This window comes from Henckelia pumila, chromosome 1 (genome assembly GCF_033568475.1).
Source record: "Henckelia pumila isolate YLH828 chromosome 1, ASM3356847v2, whole genome shotgun sequence".
Classification (NCBI taxonomy): domain Eukaryota; kingdom Viridiplantae; phylum Streptophyta; class Magnoliopsida; order Lamiales; family Gesneriaceae; genus Henckelia; species Henckelia pumila.
In genome coordinates this window covers 90,955,101-90,975,620 of record NC_133120.1, presented here as the reverse complement: position 1 = coordinate 90,975,620, position 20,520 = coordinate 90,955,101, and the positions used below count along the sequence as shown (strand labels likewise).

The window sequence follows — 20,520 nt, the reverse complement described above, 5'->3', positions numbered from 1 at the left end:
ATATCAGTTTTGTCAAATGCGATGATGAATGAAACACTGGTGATTGGTAGCTGCACGCTTGTATATGCTCCACTGACACAAGTAATTGTTAAAAAAATTACATACACTGAGAAGTGAAATTTGAGAACCAATATGCATAACAAGTCGAGCAGGAAGCATATGCATGGTCCCAAATATGGATCCCACTGCCAGCCAGATTTCACAAGGGAATCAAAAGCCATAATGTTTGTACACTGTAATGGAGGAAAGAACAAAAGTTTTGTCTTCAGACACTCCCCTCCATATCTACTTAGGCTTTTTCGTTTTTTTTTTTTTTTTTTTTGTGATAAAACTACACATTCAAAATCATCACTTCTGAAAATCTTGAAAATGAACCACTAACGCCATGGTTTTCAACCCCACAAGAAAACAAGTCCTGAAAATGCAAGCATTGTGGAGGATACGGTGCTTTTTCGGAGCCGAGTATTTCCACCATCACCCGCGTTGGTGTTGAATCCCGTAGGGCTCAATCCGTTGTTCGACCCTCCTAGGACTCCATTCGGCGAGGTCGTTACGAGAGGCGAGCCACCATTTGTCGTGGTCACGGGTGTCACAGATGAAGCACTAGACAGATGAACAAACAGTCAGAGTCTCACATGAGTTACTGTTTTGAACCAAATAGAATGGTCATAGAAACAAGTTCAGCATTGAGAAATGATTGAGAATTTTCATGTACATTTTGCAAACAACACCCATGGCCATGGGCATGGTCCATGTGCTTGTGACCCATCATCAATCACTTCATGATATGGCACAAATCAATTACAACCACATTATCATACATCCCCAATGAATTTCATTCACAAAATCATACCCGAGTCGCTATTCGACTAAGTTTTTTAGGTATTGTTTGAGAGAGCTTTTAGGAAGAAGCTTCTCAATTTTTCTTTTACAAACACTACCTTAGCATGTTAGATCTTATCAAGATGAAAACCCAAATCATGTTCATCCCATCTTCCATTCAAGCTAAAAAATTAAGCATTAAGTTTTTTTTATACCATTCATTTAAATTTCAACATCATCATAAAAATCCAATACAATTATTGGACCCAAATGATTTATCTATCCACCACACACATCGATTTTTGTACCATGGTTAACTTATTTTCTATGGGAAACCCGACACGAATATCGATGCATGGACATTAGAGACCCCTCTTTACAATGTGTATTGGTCACTGGACATTTAATCTGATGATATCCATCACAACTTTTTTGACCGATCGATCCAGAGTTATTAATGGGACATATAAATATAAACATAAATAAATAAAGTGGGTAAAAGGAGAAAATATCGTGGAATTCTTTTGGACAGCAGAGAAACTAAATATATATAAAATTTCCTAGGATTCTCTCTCGTGGAACTGTTAAATGGAGCATAATTCTCAAATGATTCAAAACTATCATCAAGTTATTTATACCTTGAACCCTTGAAAAGCTAAGATAATACAAGTTTTAGGCAGCGAATATTCTACTGTTTATCAAGAAAATTTTAGAAGCTTTTTTTTCAATAATTAAGCTTAATTTAAACTCATTCTGCGTTTTTTTTTTTAAAAAAAAAAATGTTTATGGTAGAAAAAATTATATATTTTTTAAAGCCATGCACGATTCTATATATATCCGAATTAAAGAGTAAATTGCACAGCTGAACAATAAATTCCGTGACCGATCTCAATTACTGAGACTCATAATTTGGCGAAATTATTGGTCCCATCCAACACAGAATAAGTTACCGCGTCAGCAACATTTGTATTATGATACCAAAAAATTATTTTTTAAAAAAATCTTGGAAATTACTAATGATGCCAAAATTCATCATGACTAAAGTGAGTGATAAATATGTGATTCAACGAATGAAATTGAGTGTAAATTGACCGTAGTAGAAAATATTGGGGCACTATTAGATCCTTATCCCACACCAAAGTCTGATAGGGACCCGACCTTTAAAAATGACACTCCAACTCTAAAACCATTTCCGAGATTTTAAAAATAGAAATGTTCTTCGCGCAAAATATAGATCCCAAGATGCTATGTAGGATCCATGCAAATTTTCATGCATCTATCCGTTAATGCTACACAAACTAATATTCTACAATATCTAAAGATTTATAATAAAATGTCATGTAATAGCCCCGTTTTCCGACCAAAAAAGTATAAAGAAGCCGAAATGGCAGATGAGTGGGTGGAGGGCAATTTTGGGTTTTTGTTGTCTTGTGATGGAAAAGGGTTCAAAATCAAGACATAATAGACGTAGAGACTGAAGTGTCACAATCAAAGAATTGACACCACACCACAATTAACCATATGCTGTAATGGCTTTTGATTGATTTTGTACTATACGTATAATATTAAGAAATTTTTCCAAAACCTTCAAAAGTTACCTTGCAGTAGAAGGATACGTACAGCCAGCTGCACCTGTAATTAAATCCAGCAGAAGACTAAAGATTATAACCGAGACAAGAAAAAATAATAATCTTGAGCCAGATCTAGTTGTCCAATGCCTGCATTTGGAACTCTCCCACAAATTCTTTTTGGGCTTTTTCTTAAAGTAATTAAAATGTCTGATATTATTTCCATATATCACATTTCTCTACTTTTTATTTGTTTATTCTAGATCTCAAGATTGGATTTTGGCCATTCTTTTGCATGAACAACAATGATATACATAAAATGCTGGAAATCAAGAAATGGCAAGTGGGTCAATAGATATATATATAGTACTCACTGGGGTCAGAATTGACGAGCATGGCAGAGCCTGTGAAATCACATGCACTCGGAGCTTGTCGATTTCTTTGGAAATAGCTGTTCACTGCATAGCTGCAATGAGCCCGAACGGTGTTGGGGCTAAAACAGGGTCCGTTTTGATGGGTCGGGTTGCAATCCGCCCCGGCTCCACAAGCGTAGTCCAGTGTCTTTTGCAGGACTGCTTCACTCATCCCATCTCTGCAAATGCACCAAGTGGCACCTACAATGCAAGTCAAAAATAGAATTAAAGAATTTTCTTTCTTCTTTAGAAAATCTTGGAACTTGGTCATGAGATTTGGGAGCTTTACTTCTCAAGCTTCAATGAATATATATCGATCTTTCCTTAGAAAGAACAAGTTATGTATAAAGTGACAGACACTTGTTGAGAAGAAGTAAAAAAAGGGTGGTGAAAATTAAATTAAAGCTTACTTGAATGGCCGGCCATGGCCAAGAAAAGCACCATGAACACTAAACCAGCCATGAATAATGGAAAGGGTTCGGTGTATATCAACACAAGTAGAAGAAGACAATAAATGCAGTTTGAGGAGAAATAGGATCCGAGTGATATATTTTCGTTGGAAAGTAAGAAGAGAATTTGGTGAATGCGTAGAGACGCAGCAAATTTTGTAGATAGAGAAACCAGGCTGGTGTGTAGTGTCGGTTTGTGACTCACATTTGATTTTAATTCAATCTTATAAATTAATTTTTTATGGAACAAGACTCATATTTGAAAGAAAATTAATCAAAAATATTATCTAAATTAAGATGATAATTTTTTTTAAGATTTCATTTTCCATTCCGAATAGATGTGATTAAGGTTTATCAAATCTTGAGTTTTTTTTTCTCTGTTCTACTTTTATTTTTCGCATATCGATATTTACATATTATATGATTGTGCGTAGATAAATCAACTTTAGTTCAATATTTTATGTTCAATTTCTAACATAACCAACTTCCCTTGAAGAAATTCTCAATGTATGAAATATATATTTGGCAAAATATTTACCCATATGAAAAAAAAACTAATATCTATAAAATATTAACTTGATGTGGTAAACTTAATAACCGATGAATGAACAACCCATCATTAATATACCTACCTACCAAACTCGAGTAAGTTCTTGTATATATACAGTTCCAAATGAACCATATCAGTAATTCATAAACTCATATAGAAAAGAATAATTACCAAACCCTTTTGTTTTAGCCTTGGCCTTAATCAATATAATTAAGGGGCAATTATTAATGAACACCTTCATCTATTTAAAAAACATTTCATGTTTGTGCAAAATGAATCAATTCCATGATTCGTTACACACTTAGAAGAGACGATGAGGAATATTGAGGACCACGATCCTAGACAATGACACCGGATCGGAACGAGAGATGATGAACGGAGATCAGGTGGTGGATTCAGGTGACCGAAATGTAGGGTGCGTGAGTTCTGAAAATTTTTAATGTAAAAAATATTTTTTTAGTCATGTATGTTTGTCATTTTAATTTGCTATATTTTGGTCCTTTATATTTTTAAATTTTAGTTTTAGTCAGCTATCTTTATTTCTTTGGCAATTTTAGTAATTTTTTTGATGTGGCGCTGATGCGGCATCAATTAATGCAGTACTGATGTGAAATGATGTGTATAGTGTCACGTAACCATTTCGAATAAAAATGACTGAAATTGCCAAAAATCGAAATATGCAGGACTTAAACTGAAATATAAAAATAAAGAGGACCAAAATCGCAAAATAACAAACATAGAAAACGAAAATGGTAGTTTTTTAATTTTTAATTTATAATATGATAGTTTCTCGAAAAACTTCTGGTAACCATTTCTCATCCTTAACAAAAAATTTCAAAATTCTGAAAATAATAATTTTTTAAGAGTTAATGGGGGGTGGCCTGCGTTTTCCGTTTAAAAGAAGCATGATATTTGGGCAAAATAGGGACTGATTTTATTCGGTTAATTTATTACATGATATTTTTATGCAGATAACAAAATGGAAACAAACTCGACATTACAGATGGTCCACGCATCTACTGCTCAGTACTCTTATATTATGTATAGATCACGAGAATTGGACGGGAGTTGGTGGAATTTGGAATTGAACCTTTTAGTGTTTGGCAACTTGGGATTTCAAAACGGGATTGGTATTTGGTGGGATTTCATAGGATTTCAATTAGTTAAGTTAAATCTTGACAAAACTGGTCGGATTTCACGGGATTTCACGGGATTTGAGTTTATAAGGCAATAAAATTATTTTTAATAATAAATTCATATACTTTACTTATAAATTTTAAGTTTTTTTTTTATAATTTTTTTATAAAATATCATTTATCCAAAATTTATACTATCAAATTCCAAAATATATTTTAACTTTTTGCCAAACACAAAATGGAATTTTAATTCCATGGATTTTAAAATCCAAATCCAATTCCAAATCCAAATTCAAATCCAATTCCAAATTCTATTTTTTAGACATCCAAACACACTGTTAGTAAACATGCATAATTCTAGCGAATCCGGCCCGGCCATGATTCGATTCTCCACAAGGAATGAAATGATACGCTCGCGCGATTATATCATATCATGGGATCCACAAATAGAGCAAGAATCTGTGACTTGATTACTTCTTCTGGATATGTAAACCCATCACCATTCTCCAAACAGGTTATTGCTAATCGACCATAACTGAGGAATGGCTTGAGGCATTGCCTTGGTACGAACACTGTTTCCACCCATTCTTTATTCATACTCATCCACATTTCTTCAGCAAGTTGAGCGAATTTATTTAGCGCTTCTTCTTTTGACACACCATATTGCTTCATATAGCAATCCACTGCAGTTACATTTTCGCCATCATTAATGCTCTTGCTCTCACGCTACAAATTAATTAAGGAAATTATAAATATCAAAGGTAAATATATTATTAATTAAATACACATATATTAATTTAATTTATACGTACGTACTTCGTTTGAAGCTCGATCGTTCATATATCGACCGAAATGAGCCATGGCGACTGCAGTTTGAGGTTTGCCCATCAACCATTCAAAATGTGGTTGTGTAGCAGAGCCAGTCAAGTAGGATGCAGACACAAGTATAAACAATAAGCTGGTGGCAAGCCCAAGAGAAAGAACATCTTCAAATGGCGGCACATGTTTTCTCCTGTACCAATTGGCCTCCTTATGATAAGCCAAATGCAGTTGTTTCATCTACGTCAAAATCGCAGCTTTTTTTATATTAGATTAGAAACTCATGTGTATAAAAACAAACTTATACCGGCCGGCCGGTTCATCACCATTAATATATATGCATGCATAAACAAATTCAACATCCTTAAAAATTGGGTTTATTATCTTAAAGATATATAATCATGATTTGATATAATTAATTTGTGTGAGTTGAATGAGAATTAATTTGAATCAGATCCAACTCGAAATTTTTTAAGATTATTAATATATCATTAAAAACAATTCATTCAAAATTTTAGAGTATCTATTACTATTTAATAAAATGAGAGGAGGTTATAGTAACTGTTGTGGTATTTTTAAGTGGATTTTTAAAATTACGTACCCTCCACCTAATTAAGTAATTTTTAATTAAAAAATCAAATGTGTCGATTTTCATATTTTGAAGAATAATTCTCACCATGTGCTTAAATGTTAGAGAATATTTTTTAAAAAATAAAACAACAATAATAATAATAATAACAACTATTACATATATTTTATCTTCTATAGTTTAATAATACATATATTAACAAACACACACATTGTGTATGCAAGTCGCTAGTAATAAATAATTAACCGCACTTACGCTTTCTTTAAAATAAGAGGATGCGTAATTTTTTTCATGTTTCGATGCCTCTCTGTCGAACTCCTCATACGTTTTCCAAATGAATTTATAAATTTCTTTTAGATAATCCGGGAGTCGATCGATTTCTCCAAGCTCTCCACTGAAGACACAAGAAATTAATTATTAGTTTATATATAAAACGCTAATTAATTAATTGATTAATTAATATTAATATATATATATATATATATATATATATATATATATATATATATATATATATATATATATATATTATTAGAAATTGACTTGGACCTAACTCAACTCAAAAGTTAGCTCAAGAGGTGAAGTTTGCCCTTGTTCATATAAAGAGCTCCAGGTTAATTAGACAACCTATGTGGGACATAGGTCAATACACCAACAAACCCCTCTCACGCCCAGGAATGAAACGATTGGAGCGTGGATATATTAATGGGTGACCAACTATGGGACGGGTGAGGTCAATTATGGGCCGTCCAACACATAACGGGAACCCGGACTTTGATAATATATTAGAAATTGACTTGGATCTAACTCACCTCAAAAGCTAGCTCAAGAGGTGAGGTTTGCCCTTGTTCATATAAAGAGCTCCAGGTTATTTAGCCAACCTATGTGGGACATAAATCAATACACCAACATATATATTACGCATCTTAAATATTATGTAGACCACTATATATATAAATCTTATAAGGTAGATAATCTCATTACTATATATTAAAAAAATGTAGATATTATAGGAAATGAGAGACACCTTCTCAATTTTAGAATTAATAACCGAAACTCATCCAATCAATTAATCTTTTTTCGCATTCAAAGATGGAATAACTTCCCAACACATTTTTTTTTATGTGGGAACCCGCAGCCGCTGACAATATACTTTTTTTTTTACCATAAAGATATATATCATCAAATACTACAAATTAATATGATTTGATCGAAATTCAAATTCTCATGCAATACACATTATAAAGATAGATAAATAATAAAGCCATCCATGATTAAACTAATTGCAAGCATATATATATATATACCTTTGTAATACTTGGGTAAATATCTCTAGGTCTTCAAGTGGAGCATATGTATCATATGTGTCATCTAATACAGTAGTCAGTTGTATGATTTTAGCAACAGCCGCTCGAGCAAAAGAATATTGAGGTTCATAATTCATACCCACTTCCCAAACATAGGATTCCACTATACGATCTCTCACGTAAGGAACTTTCGAACACATGTTCGAATCCCTCCACCATCTGTACGTAAGTGCAACAAACATAAATCGTTCATCAAATAAAGTGCTGAAATATAATTATATATATATATATATATCTGCACGCACCTTGTGAGATCAAATAGCTCTTTTTGATACAAACTTTGCAGATAGTTGAAATTTAGTTTGGCGAACCTAACGATGAGTTCGTTGCTTGATTCCTCTTTTTCATATATAGGGATGTAATATCGCGCCCCTATGATAGGAACTTCCCGATGAATGGATTGATGTAAGGCTCGTGAAACTTTCTCTCTAATTAGTAAATTAGAATCGATTTCGGATCGGAAACGGTTCAAATGATAGGTTGTGAAAGTGATTGCCTCTTCCAACACATTCTCCCCTTGAATCCTCACTCCCGTTGCCTCGTAAAGGCTTAACAAACCCTTTATATCACTTTTCAAATCAGAAGAGAATTCGTCGTCCGTGTCCTTCATGAACCTGTCGAAAACGCCTGTGGAAAACACCCAGTTTTCATATATAATATAATAGAGTAAGATATGTCATTATATAGTGCACGACAATCCAGTTAATATTACAAATAAGATGAGATAAAGAGCAAAATACCACAAGGAATGATATATCCATGTTGCCTAAACAACCGAAACAACAGCGAAGTATTGAACAAGTCATACTTCTCCATTGCTATAAAATTTGAAGCAGAAGATTCACGAAAAATCAGCTCCAAGTGTTCATCGATCTCCTTCTCAATCCCAGACGTTCGAGTATATCGATTAATGCTATTTTATCAGTACTGGTTTTGCTTTCTTTAGCCATCAACATTTCCCTCACTTCTTCCCTCAATGGCGCAACAGATTCATCATACTTCACTTGTACCTGTATAAAAATATATACATTGATCGAGTACTAATCATATATATATACTTCTTCATGCAACAATATGTATAGTAATAGTATAGACTTGTACAAAAGTGGAGAGTAATATTAATTTTTATGTAATTATAATTAGGTAAAGGAAATCGATAGAAAATATATATATAAAGGAAAAAATAATTAAAGGGTTCCCAAAACAAATCACGGATGAATAATATTATAATATTACCTCATGAGTATCTATGTTTTTAGAAATGAAAGTATCACCCCACATGCTCGGAAAACTCTGTGCCGGTTGGCCAATCTCGTTCTTGGAATGAAAACCTTCGGAAGCCATTGTATTTATGTATGTTTTCTTTTCGAAAAGAAGTATGTGTTATTTATGTTTTGATTGTAGCAAATTATCAAAGAAACCAGCACCAATTTATAGGCTAACAAGTTCTAGCAGCTTGACTTCTTGTGTATTATTTTTATCATGGTCCAAGATATATTAAATGATTAAATTTTACATGTTTTATCGATCTACATTTTAGGCTTGTCACGCATTTAGGTCATGTGTTACACATATATATTTTATAGAGGTTTTTTCAACTTTATACTGATTTATGCAAACAATAGATAAGAAAAAACTGGAATTTTGAGTAAATTGAAAAATTTTCAGTTTTAGAGTTAAATATATATCTTTCATTTTTTATATTTGTTCTTTTTCCGATGACGTAAAATTATATCTCTCCACGTCATTATTGCGCAATATGGAAAAATGACTGGTTAAAATTTCAAAAAAAATCAAAAAATAACGGACAAAAAATGGAAATTAATAATATAAACAACCAAATAAGAATATATGTTTCCTTATACTTAACAGACATATATAATATCATCTTGAGGTTTCAAGACTAGTATCCGATCGTTGAATGATAATATGGAAAAATTGCAAATTTGGTCTTGTATGTTTGTTATTTTGCAATTTTGGTCCTCTATGTTTTCATATTTTAGTTTTAGTCCTGCATGTTCTGATTTTTGCCAATTTCGGTCATTTTTATTCGAAAATGCTTACGTGGCATTGTACACGTCAGCTCCACATCAGCACTGAATTGGTGCCACGTCAGCGCCATTTCAGAAAAATGACTAAAATTGCCAAAAAAAATAAAGATAGCGGACTAAAACTGAAATCTGAAAATATAAATGACTGAAATCACAAAGTGACAAACATACAAGACCAAAAAAGCAATTTTTCCATAATAATATCGAAGGGTCTTATATACAGAGAGTTTACATAATTTTCGTAAATAAACTTTTATCAATTCCAAAACCTCACGAAACATATATTACACACATGTAAACTATTATTATTCTAGCGTCCCAGAACCCGTATTACGTGCTTGCATATCGTTATTTTGTTCCTATTTGTTTTTGTTTTATAAATTTTTGTAATTAATTAAGCGGTAAAATAAGAATATATATATATATATATATATATATATATATATAAGTCAAAGTATGGTGGGAAATAAAACTAAATAACTAAGTGCATTATTAGTATATTAAATTTGTTTACCAAATTAAATTATTATTCACTTCTGTCCCTTTATTAATAGTTTAAATAATTATATTTCTAGAATTGAAATATTTGTCTTGAGTTCGAGACCCAATTATTTCAAAAAAAATTGAAATATTTAATATCTATAGTTTTTGGTTTCCCTATTCAGTTTAATTATCTTCAAACATAACTTGAGTTGAATCCTCGTTAGGTTGTATTGCGGGGAAAAAATCATATGTTACGTACGTGCATGGATGGCTTTACAAAAAAAAGAGGGTAATAACTTATGTCAGGGTAGAGATAAAGTCAAAAGGGATCATTAATGCTTACATCCGCCTCTCGTCAACTTTATTCATTTTTTAAATTTTAGTTTCGTTTAGAACGTTTTAAATTTTAGGTTCGTTTAGAACGTTTTTAATATTTTATAAGTGAAAAAAATTTAATATTTTTGAAAATTATTTTATAAAAATATTGTCCAAATACATATGTTAAGTTTTTTTTTTCATTTATAAAATATTAAAAATGTTTTTAATGAGCAACTAAGAGGCGTTTCTAAATGTTTTTAGAATGTAACTATGGAAGACAAATGATGGACAATATTTAAAATTTATTTTAGTACATGAATTATTGATAAAATTTCAAATTGACATCGTACATAAATTATTGAAAATAACTTATTTGATATATGATCCAACTAAAAAATCGATTTTATCCTTTAATAAAATTAATTTTTATTCCAATTATTTTTAGTAAATTCAACTAAGTGTACATTTTATTTTAAAAGTAATTTTTATGATTAAAAGTGTAAAAATAAATTTATTTTAATTTAAAAATTATAAGAAATAAGTATCTTACTATTTTTTATAATATATTTATATTCTACTCATTAATATATTATATATTCAAATATAATATATTTTAAAAATATATAATAAAATGGTATAATTATCATTTTTTTTAAAAAAATTATATAAAAATTATATATTAATAAAATACACTCAATAAATAAATCATGTACACGACTAAAATATATTAATTAATACTGATAAAAATATAATAAAATAAATATTTATATTTATATGTAAATTCAAGTACGAGTAAAAAAATATAAACTAACAAATTCTTACAAATCGATCAAGTGGACAAATTTTAGGTCATTAGAATCATGTAAATCGAGACAATGTGTGATATTGTTTTTAATTATATGAGATTTATTTTTTTATGATCTAAAAATTTAATGTTGAACCATTTTTCGAATTCTCAACAGAACAATATCGAAACCCGTTATTTGCAATATTTGTCATCGTTGTATAATTGAGTTAACAATTATTTATCATGATATATTTTATAAATATGATATCTTTAAAATTAATCAATATTGTTAGAAATATAAGTATCTAAGTTTTGGTGTTTGACAATCTTGGACATCAACTAAACTCAACTAAGGCCTAGTTTGGAAGGCGAGATAAAATATAGATTAATTATTAATCTGCCATAATCTTTAGTTTGGTATTGAGACACAAAATGGGAGACTGCAATCCGCGCTGGTGCCCTGGTATTGTGATCCAATTTGGTACAGTAACCAAGATTAAAGGATAATTGACCTTTCTACCCTTCTCCCGAATATATCTATTCTCCTTCCCTTTTCCTTTCTAACCCATTGATCGAGACTGGTAGCTGTTCCCTTTTCTTTCTACCGCATGGAGACTCCATAATTCTTTCAAAATAGGTATGAAATCAAGCGCGTTTTCAATTTTCAATTTTTTATTTCTTATGCTCTTCTTGGTCACCTAAGTCACGACAAGTTTTCTTGTTACTACAAGCATCTTCAAATTTCTACTGAACGAAGTTGTGGTTTGAATGGAGATTTCTGGATCTCTGCATGTGGAGTAGGGTGTGATGTAGCCTAGCATGGATCGTTTCTCTCGTCGATTGCATCCTTCGTCATTTCCTGTTTTGGAATTTTTTTTTGAAACATTTTTTATCAAGGCTTGGACGGAGATCTAGGAACAAGGCTTGGACGGAGAAGGATTTTGCCGGACCGAGATGAGAGAATTTGTAGGACAACGGCGTGAGGGTCTTTGGTGAACACAAGCACGAACTTAGCTATTTACAGGGCATTGGGAATGATTTCTTGTTGGGCAAGTGGGTCATGAGATTTGGGAGCTTTGCTTCTCAAGCTTCAATGAGTATATGTCGATCTTTCCTTAGAAAGAACAAGTTATGTATAAAGTGACAGACACTTGTTGAGAAGAAGTAAAAAAAGGGTGGTGAAAATTAAATTAAAGCTTACTTGAATGGCCAGCCATGGCCAAGAAAAGCACCATGAACACTAAACCAGCCATGAATAATGGAAAGGGTTCGGTGTATATCAACACAAGTAGAAGAAGACAATAAATGCAGTTTGAGGAGAAATAGGATCCGAGTGATATATTTTCGTTGGAAAGTAAGAAGAGAATTTGGTGAATGCGTAGAGACGCAGCAAATTTTGTAGATAGAGAAACCAGGCTGGTGTGTAGTGTCGGTTTGTGACTCACATTTGATTTTAATTCAATCTTATAAATTAATTTTTAACGTAAAAAATATTTTTTTAGTCATGTATGTTTGTCATTTTAATTTGCTATATTTTGGTCATTTATATTTTTAAATTTTAGTTTTAGTCAGCTATCTTTATTTCTTTGGCAATTTTAGTCATTTTTTTTATGTGGCGCTGATGCGGCATCAATTAATGCAGTACTGATGTGAAACTGATGTGTATAGTGTCACGTAACCATTTCGAAGAAAAATGACTGAAATTGCCAAAAATAGAAACATGCAGGACTTAAAATGAAATATAAAAATAGAGAGGACCAAAATCGCAAAATAACAAACATAGATAACGAAAATTGTAGTTTTTCAATTTTTAATTTATAATATGATAGTTTCTCGAAGAACTTCTGGTAACCATTTCTCATCCTTAACAAAAATTTTCAAAATTCTGAAAATAATAATTTTTTAAGAGTTAATGGGGGGTGGGGTGGCCTGCGTTTTCCGTTTTAATGAAGCATGATATTTGGGCAAAATAGGGACTGATTTTATTCGGTTAATTTATTACATGATATTTTTATGCAGATAACAAAATGGAAACAAACTCGACATTACAGATGATCCACGCATCTACTGCTCAGTACTCTTACACTGTGTTTGGATCACGGGAATTGGACGGGATTTGGTGGGATTTGGAATTGGACCTTTTAGTGTTTGGCAACTTGGGATTTCAAAACGGGATTGGTATTTGGTGGGATTTCATAGGATTTCAATTAGTTAAGTTAAATCTTGACAAAACTGGTCGGATTTCACGGGATTTCACGGGATTTGAGTTTATAAGGCAATAAAATTATTTTTAATAATAAATTCATATACTTTACTTATAAATTTTAAGTTTTTTTTTATAATTTTTTTATAAAATATCATTTATCCAAAATTTATACTATCAAATTCCAAAATATATTTTAACTTTTTGCCAAACACAAAATGAAATTTCAATTCCATGGATTTTAAAATCCAAATCCAAATCCAAATCCAATTCCAAATCCAAATCCAATTCCAAATTCTATTTTTTAGACATCCAAACACACTGTTAGTAAACATGCATAATTCTAGCGAATCCGGCCCGGCCATGATTCGATTCGATTCTCCACAAGGAATGAAATGATACGCGCGCGCGATTATATCATATCATGGGATCCACAAATAGAGCAAGAATCTGTGACTTGATTACTTCTTCTGGATATGTAAACCCATCACCATTCTCCAAACAGGTTATTGCTAATCGACCATAACTGAGGAATGGCTTGAGGCATTGCCTTGGTACGAACACTGTTTCCACCCATTCTTTATTCATACTCATCCACATTTCTTCAGCAAGTTGAGCGAATTTATTCAGCGCTTCTTCTTTTGACACACCATATTGCTTCATATAGCAATCCACTGCAGTTACATTTTCGCCATCATTAATGCTCTTGCTCTCACGCTACAAATTAATTAAGGAAATTATAAATATCAAGGGTAAATATATTATTAATTAAATACACATATATTAATTTAATTTATACGTACGTACTTCGTTTTAAGCTCGATCGTTCATGTATCGACCAAAATGAGCCATGGCGACTTCAATTTGAGGTTTGCCCATCAACCATTCAAAATGTGGTTGTGTAGCGGAGCCAATCAAGTAGGATGCAGACACAAGTATAAACAATAAGCTGGTGGCAAGCCCAAGAGAAAGAACATCTTCAAATGGCGGCACATGTTTTCTCCTGTACCAATTGGCCTCCTTATGATAAGCCAAATGCAGTTGTTTCACCTACGTCAAAATCGCAGCTTTTTTTATGTTAGATTAGAAACTCATGTGTATAAAAACAAACTTATACCGGCCGGCCGGTTCATCACCATTAATATATATGCATGCATAAACAAATTCAACATCCTTAAAAATTGGGTTTATTATCTTAAAGATATATAATCATGATTTGATATAATTAATTTGTGTGATTTGAATGAGAATTAATTTGAATCAGATCCAATTCGAAAATTTTGGAGATTATTAATATATCATTAAAACAATTCATTCAAAATTTTAGAGTATCTATTACTATTTAATAAAATGAAAGGAGGTTATAGTAACTGTTGTGGTATTTTTAAGTGGATTTTCAAAATTACGTACCCTCCACCTAATTAAGTAATTTTTAATTAAAAAAATCAAATGTGTCGATTTTCATATTTTGAAAAATAATTCTCACCATGTGCTTAAATGTTAGAGAATATTTTTTAAAAAATAAAACAATAATAATAATAATAATAACAACTATTACATATATTTTATCTTCTATAGTTTAATAATACATATATTAACAAACACACACATTATGTATGCAAGTCGCTAGTAATAAATAATTAACCGCACTTACGCTTTCTTTAAAATAAGAGGATGCGTAATTTTTTCCATGTTTCGATGCCTCTCTGTCAAACTCCTCATACGTTCTCCAAATGAATTTATAAATTTCTTTTAGATAATCCAGGAGTCGATCGATTTCTCCAAGCTCTCCACTGAAGACACAAGAAATTAATTATTAGTTTATATATAAAACGCTAATTAATTAGTTATTATTAATATATATATATATATATATATATTATTAAAAATTGACTTGGACCTAACTCACCTCAAAAGTTAGCTCAAGAGGTGAGGTTTGCCCTTGTTCATATAAAAAGCTCCAGGTTAATTAGACAACCTATGTGGGACATAGGTCAATACACCAACAAACCCCTCTCACGCCCAGGAATGAAACGATTGGAGCGTGGATATATTAATGAGTGACCAACTATGGGACGGGTGAAACCAATTATGGGCCGTCCAACACATAACGGGAACCCGAGCTTTGATACCATATTAGAAATTGACTTGGATCTAACTCACCTCAAAAGCTAGCTCAAGAGGTGAGGTTTGCCCTTGTTCATATAAAGAGCTCCAGGTTATTTAGCCAACCTATGTGGGACATAAATCAATACACCAACATATATATTACGCATCTTAAATATTATGTAGACCACTATATATATAATCTTATAAGGTAGATAATCTCATTACTATATATTAAAAAAATGTAGATATTATAGGAAACGAGAGACACCTTCTCAATTTTAGAATTAATAACCGAAACTCATCCAATCAGTTAATCTTTTTTCGCATTCAAAGATGGAATAACTTCCCAACACATTTTTTTTGACGTGGGAAACCGCAACCGCTGACAATATACTTTTTTTTTACCATAAAGATATATATATCATCAAATACTACAAATTAATATGATTTGATCGAAATTCAAATTCTCATGCAATACACATTATAAAGATAGATAAATAATAAAGCCATCCATGATTAAACTAATTGCAAGCATATATATATATACCCTTGTAATACTTGGGTAAATATCTCTAGGTCTTCAAGTGGAGCATATGTATCATATGTGTCATCTAATACAGTAGTCAGTTGTATGACTTTAGCAACAGTCGCTCGAGCAAAAGAATATTGAGGTTCATAATTCATATCCACTCCCCAAACATAGGATTCCACTATACGATCTCTCACGTAAGGAACTTTCGAACACATGTTCGAATCCCTCCACCATCTGTACGTAAGTGCAACAAACATAAATCGTTCATCAAATAAAGTGCTGAAATATATATATATATATATATATATATATATATATATATATCTGCACGCACCTTGTGAGATCAAATAGCTCTTTCTGATACAAACTTTGCAGATAGTTGAAATTTAGTTTGGCGAACCTAACGATGAGTTCGTTGCTTGATTCCTCTTTTTCATATATAGGGATGTAATATCGCGCCCCTATGATAGGAACTTCCCGATGAATGGATTGATGTAAGGCTCGTGAAACTTTCTCTCTAATTAGTAAATTAGAATCGATTTCGGATCGGAAACGGTTCAAATGATAGGTTGTGAAAGTGATTGCCTCTTCCAACACATCCTCCCCTTGAATCTGTTAGGTGGGATGGTGGCAGATGGTAGGTGCTGGTTGGGGAAGGAAATTGAATGCGGTGCATTTAATTTCCAAGCGTAAGGAAGTCCTATAAATAGGCTTCCTCTCCTTTAGTTTATTCCATCCCAAAACGAAGCAATACAAAGCTTCTACAAATAGAGAGAGCATAAGAAAAATAGTGAGAGTTTTCTTAAGTGTTCTTTTGTGTGAGTTAGAGAATTATTTCTCGATAATACTCGGGATTTGGGTGTGGTGAGATATAGTGTTTTGTATACACTTGTAATATTTCTCCGGTTATAAATATTTGCAGCAGCTCCGTGGACGTAGCCTATCTTGGATGAACCACGTAAATCTTTGGTGTTCTTGTTGATTATTTTATTCCGCAATTATATTATCGTCATGATCATCCGGCATAATCCTTAACAACTGGTATCAAAGCTGTTACGGTGTTCGGGAGCCTTGGTGAAAATTTCTTAAAATTCTGAGTATGCTCTGTGGTTGCAGCTTTGTCTGATCTTCCACATCAGAAAAGATTTTTTGAAATTTTATTAAGGCAGGTGAAGCGATGGCCGGAAATGATGGATCGTGACCGGGAATCAATAAGTTCGACGGTACAGATTTCACGTTTTGGCGGCTACAGATTAAAGATTATCTGTATAGCAAGAAGCTACATCAACCTCTATCCGGGGTGAAGCCAGAAAAGATGGAGGATGATGAGTGGGAGCTTCTTGACCGACAAGTGTTAGGGGTAATACGATTGACCCTAACAAAGAACGTGGCCCACAACGTGGCTGAGGCAAAAACCACGGAGGAGATGATGTCCATTTTGTCGGACATGTACGAGAAGCCATCTGCAAATAATAAAGTGTTCCTCATGAAAAAGTTATTCAACTTGAAGATGGAGGAAGGTGCTTCGGTGGCGGCACACATCAATGAATTCAACACGATTGTTTCCCAGCTAACATCGGTTGAAATTAAATTTGATGATGAAATTCGTGCACTTATTCTTTTGGCGTCTTTACCAAATGTTTGGGAGCCGATGCGGGCAGCGGTTAGCAATTCTGCTGGAAAAGGAAAGTTACAATTCAATGATGTCAGAGATCGAATCCTTGGTGAAGAAGTTTGCAGGAGGGATTCGGGAGAAGCAACATCATCGAGATCTACCCTAAATCTCGAAAACAGAAGTAGGGGCAGAAGTGCTGAAAAGAATTCTAACCGATGGCGTGGCAGATCCAAGTCAAGGAATGGAAAAGACAAAAATACCTTTGAAAAGAAATTGAAGTGCTGGAGCTGTGGTGAAACTGGTCACATAAAAAAGGACTGCAGATCACCCAAGAATAATGCAAATGCTGTTACTGAGGATGTACATGATGCCTTAGTACTATCCATGGAAAGCCCGGTTGATTCATGGGTTATGGATTCGAGAGCTTCATTTCATACCACAGGTGATCGTGAGGTATTCAGTAATTACACTGCTGGTAATTACGGAAAAGTTTTTCTGGCTGATGGAAAACCGTTGGAAATAGCTGGTATGGGTGATATCAGTTTGAAAATGTCAAACGGATCCATCTGGAAGCTCAACAAAGTGAGACATGTACCAAAGTTGACCAGAAATCTGATCTCAGTGGGACAGCTCGATGACGAAGGCCATAAAGTGACCTTTGGTGATGGCTCTTGGAAAGTGAGCAAAGGAGCCATGATTGTTGCTCGAGTACAGAAGACTGGAACGCTCTACATGACTTCCAGTTGCAGAGATGTGTTAGCAGCTATGGATGCTGGAGCTAACTCAAGTCTATGACACTGTAGACTTGGACATATGAGTGAAAAGGGAATGAAGATGCTGATATCAAAAGGGAAGCTACCGGATTTAAAGTCCGTCAAACACAAGCTATGTGAAAGCTGTATACTTGGAAAACATAAAAAGGTTAGCTTTTCAAAGGGAGGCAGAGAACCAAAGGCATCAAAGTTGGAGTTAATTCATACTGATGTATGGGGACTATCTCCTGTGACATCCCTTGGAGGCTCAAGATACTACGTCACATTCATCGACGATTCGAGCAGAAAGGTTTGGGTTTATTTTCTGAAAAATAAATCTGACGTTTACGAAACCTTTAAGAGGTGGAAAGCCATGGTGGAGAATGAGACAACCTTGAAGGTGAAGTGCTTACGGTCTGACAATGGAGGAGAATATGAAGATTTTGAGTTCAAGAAGTATTGTGCACAGAACGGGATCAAGATGGAGAAAACCATTCCTGGTACACCTCAACAGAATGACGTGGCTGAAAGAATGAACAGGACCCTGAATGAGCGAGCCAGGAGCATGAGATTGCACGCTGGACTACCGAAATCATTCTGGGCTGATGCAGTTAACACTGCAGCGTATCTGATCAACAGAGGACCTTCGGTACCACTTGATTGCAGAATACCAGAGGAGTTCTGGAGCGGCAAAGAAGTAAACCTTTCGTTCTTGAAAGTGTTTAGTTGTTTCTCATATGTTCACATCGATTCAGCCAACAGAACGAAACTTGATCCAAAATCAAAGAAATGTTTCTTTATTGGTTATGGAGATAATGAGTTTGGTTATCGATTCTGGGATGACCAAAATCGAAATATTATTCGGAGCAGAGATGTCATTTTCAATGAGCAAGTTTTGTACAAGGACAAGTCAGACATTGCAGCAGGAGATAAATGTCCCGAAGTCCTGAAGTCAAATGAAGTGCCATTGATAGATATTCCTATGAATGAGTCGAATAATAGTAACCAGGAAGAAGAAACTGCACAAGAAGTTGATCCACAAACTTCGGTGATTGAACTCAGGAGATCATCGAGAAAAATCAGACCACCTCAAAAATACTCCACTGCACTTTACTATATTTTGCTGACTGATAAAGGTGAACCTGAGACCTTTGAAGAAGCAATTCAAAATGATGATTCAATCAAGTGGGAGTTAGCCATGGAAGATGAGATGGATTCACTGTCATTCAATCAGACATGGGAGTTGACGGAACTTCCAAAAGGCAAGAAGGCATTACACAATAAGTGGGTGTACCGGATCAAAGAAGAAGTTGATGGCAGCAAACGGTACAAGGCAAGACTTGTTGTAAAAGGCTTTCAACAAAGAGAAGGCGTTGATTACACTGAGATTTTCTCTACAGTGGTTAAGTTAACCACTATCAGAACAGTACTTGGACTAGTGGCTAAGGAAGATTTACATCTGGAGCAGTTGGATGTAAAGACGGCGTTTCTTCATGGTGATCTGGATGAAGAAATTTATATAAAATAGCCAAAGGGATTCGAAGAACGAGGGAAAGAAAAAATGGTATGCAAACTTCAGAAGAGCTTGTACGGTCTCAAACAAGCTCCAAGACAGTGGTACAAGAAGTTTGACGGATTCATGAATAACAACGGTTTCCTGAAGTGCCAGGCGGATCACTGTTGTTATGTGAAGAAGATTGATGGTTCATATATCATTCTACTGCTATATGTGGATGACATGTTAATAGCAGGAGCGTGTCTGGAAGAGATTGATAAGCTCAAGAGAGAGTTATCAAAAGAATTTGATATGAAGGATTTGGGAGCTGCAAAACAAATTCTTGGTATGAGGATCTTGAGAGATAGGGTGAACGGAGTCTTGAAGCTATCTCAGGCAGAGTACGTGAAAAAGGTGCTTAGCAGATTCAACATGGATGAAGCTAAACCGGTGAGTACTCCT

The 20,520-nt window shown here is 33.5% G+C and overlaps 3 protein-coding genes across 4 annotated transcripts; all 3 read right to left on the bottom strand.

Annotated features, from left to right (window-relative positions):
• Nucleotides 1-103: 103 nt before the first annotated feature.
• LOC140886233 (PLASMODESMATA CALLOSE-BINDING PROTEIN 2-like) lies at nt 104-12,730 on the bottom strand. 2 transcript variants are annotated; one of them, XM_073292754.1, is made up of 4 exons: nt 12,554-12,730; nt 2,765-3,004; nt 2,421-2,454; nt 104-603 (listed from the first exon to the last, which is right to left on the bottom strand). In XM_073292754.1, the coding sequence occupies exons 1-4, from the start codon at nt 12,603-12,605 to the stop codon at nt 393-395; spliced, it is 537 nt and encodes a 178-aa protein (XP_073148855.1). In that variant the 5' UTR covers nt 12,606-12,730; the 3' UTR covers nt 104-392. The 2 variants fall into 2 exon arrangements, with proteins under 2 accessions (XP_073148855.1, XP_073148846.1); XM_073292745.1 differs by lacking the exon at nt 12,554-12,730 and adding an exon at nt 3,214-3,438 and having other exon boundaries at nt 108-603.
• LOC140875097 (beta-farnesene synthase-like) lies at nt 5,896-9,057 on the bottom strand (the record flags this gene model as incomplete). Its single annotated transcript, XM_073278643.1, has 7 exons — nt 8,950-9,057; nt 8,642-8,723; nt 8,454-8,531; nt 7,959-8,340; nt 7,654-7,872; nt 6,602-6,740; nt 5,896-5,997 (listed from the first exon to the last, which is right to left on the bottom strand). Coding segments are annotated over exons 1-7 (1,110 nt in total), but the record flags the coding sequence as incomplete, so codon positions are not given.
• A 1,242-nt stretch (nt 12,731-13,972) lies between the features above and the next one.
• On the bottom strand, nt 13,973-17,633 carry LOC140868435 (gamma-cadinene synthase-like). The gene is made up of 4 exons (XM_073272919.1): nt 17,571-17,633; nt 16,531-16,808; nt 16,223-16,430; nt 13,973-14,272 (listed from the first exon to the last, which is right to left on the bottom strand). Exons 1-4 carry the CDS (start codon nt 17,631-17,633, stop codon nt 13,973-13,975), a joined length of 849 nt encoding a protein of 282 aa, XP_073129020.1.
• Nucleotides 17,634-20,520: the final 2,887 nt, after the last annotated feature.